This window comes from Gymnoscopelus braueri (assembly GCF_963280865.1).
Source record: "Gymnoscopelus braueri genome assembly, chromosome: 20".
Classification (NCBI taxonomy): Eukaryota; Metazoa; Chordata; class Actinopteri; order Myctophiformes; family Myctophidae; genus Gymnoscopelus; species Gymnoscopelus braueri.
Window position 1 is genome coordinate 25,780,039 of NC_137622.1, and position 3,728 is coordinate 25,783,766.

The 3,728-nt window shown below is 39.9% G+C and overlaps 1 protein-coding gene across 1 annotated transcript; it reads left to right on the plus strand.

The window, feature by feature from the left end:
• Nucleotides 1-337: 337 nt before the first annotated feature.
• Nucleotides 338-3,237, plus strand: LOC308076006 (transmembrane emp24 domain-containing protein 11; the record flags this gene model as incomplete). Its single annotated transcript, XM_080416057.1, has 5 exons — nt 338-467; nt 1,069-1,160; nt 1,496-1,621; nt 2,070-2,216; nt 3,088-3,237. The coding sequence occupies 5 exons, from the start codon at nt 338-340 to the stop codon at nt 3,235-3,237; spliced, it is 645 nt and encodes a 214-aa protein (XP_080272183.1).
• Between the last annotated feature and the right edge of the window lie 491 nt (nt 3,238-3,728).

Here is a 3,728-nt window from a genome sequence, read left to right on the forward strand (position 1 = left end):
CCTTTTTAAACAGCTAGCCTCACGTCTTGTATTGGCTCCTGACTGAGTGAACCAGTTACAGACACTGTTGTCACTGAAAGCAACACCTGTCACGTTCTCACATCAGTATTTTTTTTTCTCTCAGCCTCATGTTCCAGGCAACATCCTCCATTGAATTGACTACAAGGGACTCAACAGCATACAGCTACTTCTATCTACCCAAGGTTTTTATTTACCAGACGTCTAGGATTGAAACAAACTAATACAAAACAACAACAACAAACAAAGCAAATATCTAGCGTATCACTTTTTGGTTGTGGTTTTTGGACACAGCAGATAGTGTACCCTGTGGATCAGAATGGGTTTGCGAGGCATTAGTTTTGTACTTCAGTGTTACCTAGTGCTGACAGCAGCCATGTATTTTGATCTGGGAGAGCAGGAAGAGAAATGTATCATTGAGGAGATTCCTGAGGACATGCTGGTGACTGGTGAGTCTTGGGGGTGTATTTTGCATTCCGCATGTTTCAGCAATAACACCATGTGTCATAATAATTGAAAGCACAGCACATTGGGGTACACTATTACACAGACTCCATTACATCTACAACTTGTAGATGTATCAGTGATATACAGTAGCCTACAATCCATTTAAAAGTTTCAGTCTTGTGGCTAGTAAAATATACATTTTGAGTCAATCTATAGAAATGAATCAGAACCAGCTTTATTGTCACATCCCAGGTTTACAGGTGTAAAGAAGTGGATGTTTTTTTTGTCTTTATTTTTTTTCGTTTTCCCCATATAAATGCAGTGTACTATAATTTAAAATGTAATACTATTGCTGGCTTGTCATTTATTTGGTGTTACAATTTAATCAGTTTCATACAGTTAGTAATGTATTCAAGTCGACCACCTAAACCAGGACCAAGTCAGGGGCCAGTCAGAGTCCAGACCAAGACAGAGGGTGGGGGCCAAGACTGAGGGGGAAGGGGTGGAGTCAGGTGTGAGACAAGACATTATTGTGGGCTTCAATTCCATTTTGACCATGAGTATCACTTTGTGTGTGTGCGTGTGCGTGTGCGCGTACCTCAGGGTATTTCTTGCTGGAGCCATGGGATTTACAGCAAAAGATGAACTCCCCTCACCTGGGCGTCACTGTGAGAATTCAAGACCCAAACCATGAGGTACAGGAATGAAAACTGTGCATCACCAATCCTGCAACATGAAACTTGTCTTATACACACAAACTGTTCCACCCCTTCATGAGATCATCAACCCAAACAGAACTTGATGCGAGTTATTAATGTTAGTACTTTAAGGTTTGTGAGCTGTTAAGCCGGTCATTTTAGCATTACAACTTTTGATTTACCGTATGTACAGAATATTTCAAGACCAACTTTTTTTCAGAATATTTCAAGACCAACTTATTTTTTTAAGATTATTTTAAACGTATATCAGTATAGAAATGCATAAAAATGGTTGTATAATAGTATCTCCCCTGTCTCCTTTGCCTCTTCAGATGCTGATGACTAAGCGTTTCGGTAAAAATGGTAAATTCACCTTCACCTCTCATGCCTCCGGTCAGCACTACCTCTGTTTCCAGACCAATTCCACCAGGTTCTCAGTCTTTGCAGGAGAGAAGCTGGTGAGATCTATGGACACAAACACATTATTAAAAAAAAAAAAAAAAAAAACAGCTGATGCCTCTCTATGCTGTATATATTCTGCATATATAGTTAGGATTTTTCTTGACCCGCATTTCCACCCACCCAGCCTATTGGACTGTGGCCATGACTACATACAGATCCCACAGAACCTCTGCATTGCAATCCATTCAGGCTCGCGACAACAGATCCAGTGGCAAAATACTAATTAACAGCTTACATTTGTAAAAAGTGCAAAATCAACTTCCCCACGACGGATACACAGAAGTCATTTTTGTTCATTCTATAAGTAGGAATATAGTAGGATTTGATCACTGGAGACAATCTGTCCAGTTGTGAATACATAGAGAATAAATACATTTCATACTAATCAATTACAAACATTTCTGATAATATGCACACACCCTCCTCTATCTCAATCCTGTGCAGAAGCTTCATCTGGATGTTCAGATGGGAGAGCATTCCATTGACCCAACTGCTGAGAGGGCCAAAGACAGTCTAGAAACAACGGAGAACAGTCTCAGGCATCTCATAGACCAGATCATGTATATCACGAGGCAGCAGGAATACCAGAGGGTAAGCTCGGAGACAAGTCCCATGCCCTGATTGGAACATAAATATATATATACATTTTCTTTTTAGAGGGACAGGAAACTCAGGGCAGAGAGGGAATGACTGACATGGGTGACACGATCTCCCACCAGAATCAAACCTGGGACATGGCAATAATATGGTTGAGGTAGACCACTGTATCCGGTAGACTAGGCTACTGTATTGGTATGTCGAAAGTCCTGTATTGGACTGTGTGATGTGGTTCACAGACACAAATTGCCAACAGATGAAAGCAAAATCTATGACTATAAATGTACTATTTCAGGTCATGAGAGTAAATCTTAGGACATTAATATGACTCAGGTTAGGAAAATGGCTCTTGTTATGAGGCTTTGCATCTGACAGTTTGAGTGCTATAGCCTTTACCAAAGAAAGCCGATTTGTGTTGCAAAAATTACCTACTATTTCACTTTTTATTTTAATTGGCCTCAATGTAGCTGTCCAAAACAGCTGAAAGAGAACAGCATAATAAAATGATGATAACGAGAAAGTAAGTGCACATAATACAGTACATTGTGAACTTGTTTAATGAATGAATTCAAGCACTAAATTCCATCTCACTAACTTTCACATTTTAATAATATCGGGGGGAAAATAACTTTTAAAACAATTAAGAGAAAGCTATCCTCAAATTCTGCAAAAGCTGGTCTGATGATGATGCCGTCATTGTTTTTTGCTTATTTTTGGGGGAGAAAATTCAAATTGTCTTCAATACCGTGACACAAATACAACTTACAATTAGTTTCCCATCAACCTAGTTGAGCAAACGCTCATGTGTCTTGCACCCGGCCATCATCATTCACACCCATACTTTCTTTTCCTTCATTACATGTAGGAGAAAGAGGAGAAGTTTCGTCAGATCAGCGAGGACACCAACGGCAACGTGCTGTGGTGGGCTGTGGTTCAGACCTCCATTCTGCTGTCTGTTGGCTGCTGGCAGATGAAACGACTGAAAGACTTCCTCATAGCCAAGAAGCTGGTCTGATGAAGACCTTTAACTTGTCAACACTGTCTGGCTTTCCACGCTTAATAACTTGACGGCATGAGATGCATTATGTAAACCAACAAGCAGTAATAAAAAGTCACATGAAAGTGCTGATGGCTGGAAGATTCCTCATGCGTACAGAGGCCAAGCTCCAATCTTTCATTCTTACGATGCACTTGATCTGCACTAGTATCACTTTAGTCTTATCCATTGGTCTTCAACCCTTTTCAGAAAAGGAGGAGGAGAGAGAGATGAAGCAGGGACCGGCACTACATATTGTATACATTTGTGTTGCAGGTTAAACTTTTTCATAGATTTCATAGATGGCTTCATAGACTTGCTTGACATACAATTATATTTTCTATTAATATGCTGGATTCATGTTAATGTATATTTACAGACAGTTAACCTTTCAAACTCTCAATAATTAGTCAACTTGACCGTTGGCTCTGTACTTGGTCTGCTCTTTTTCCCTCTACACCAACTCTCCT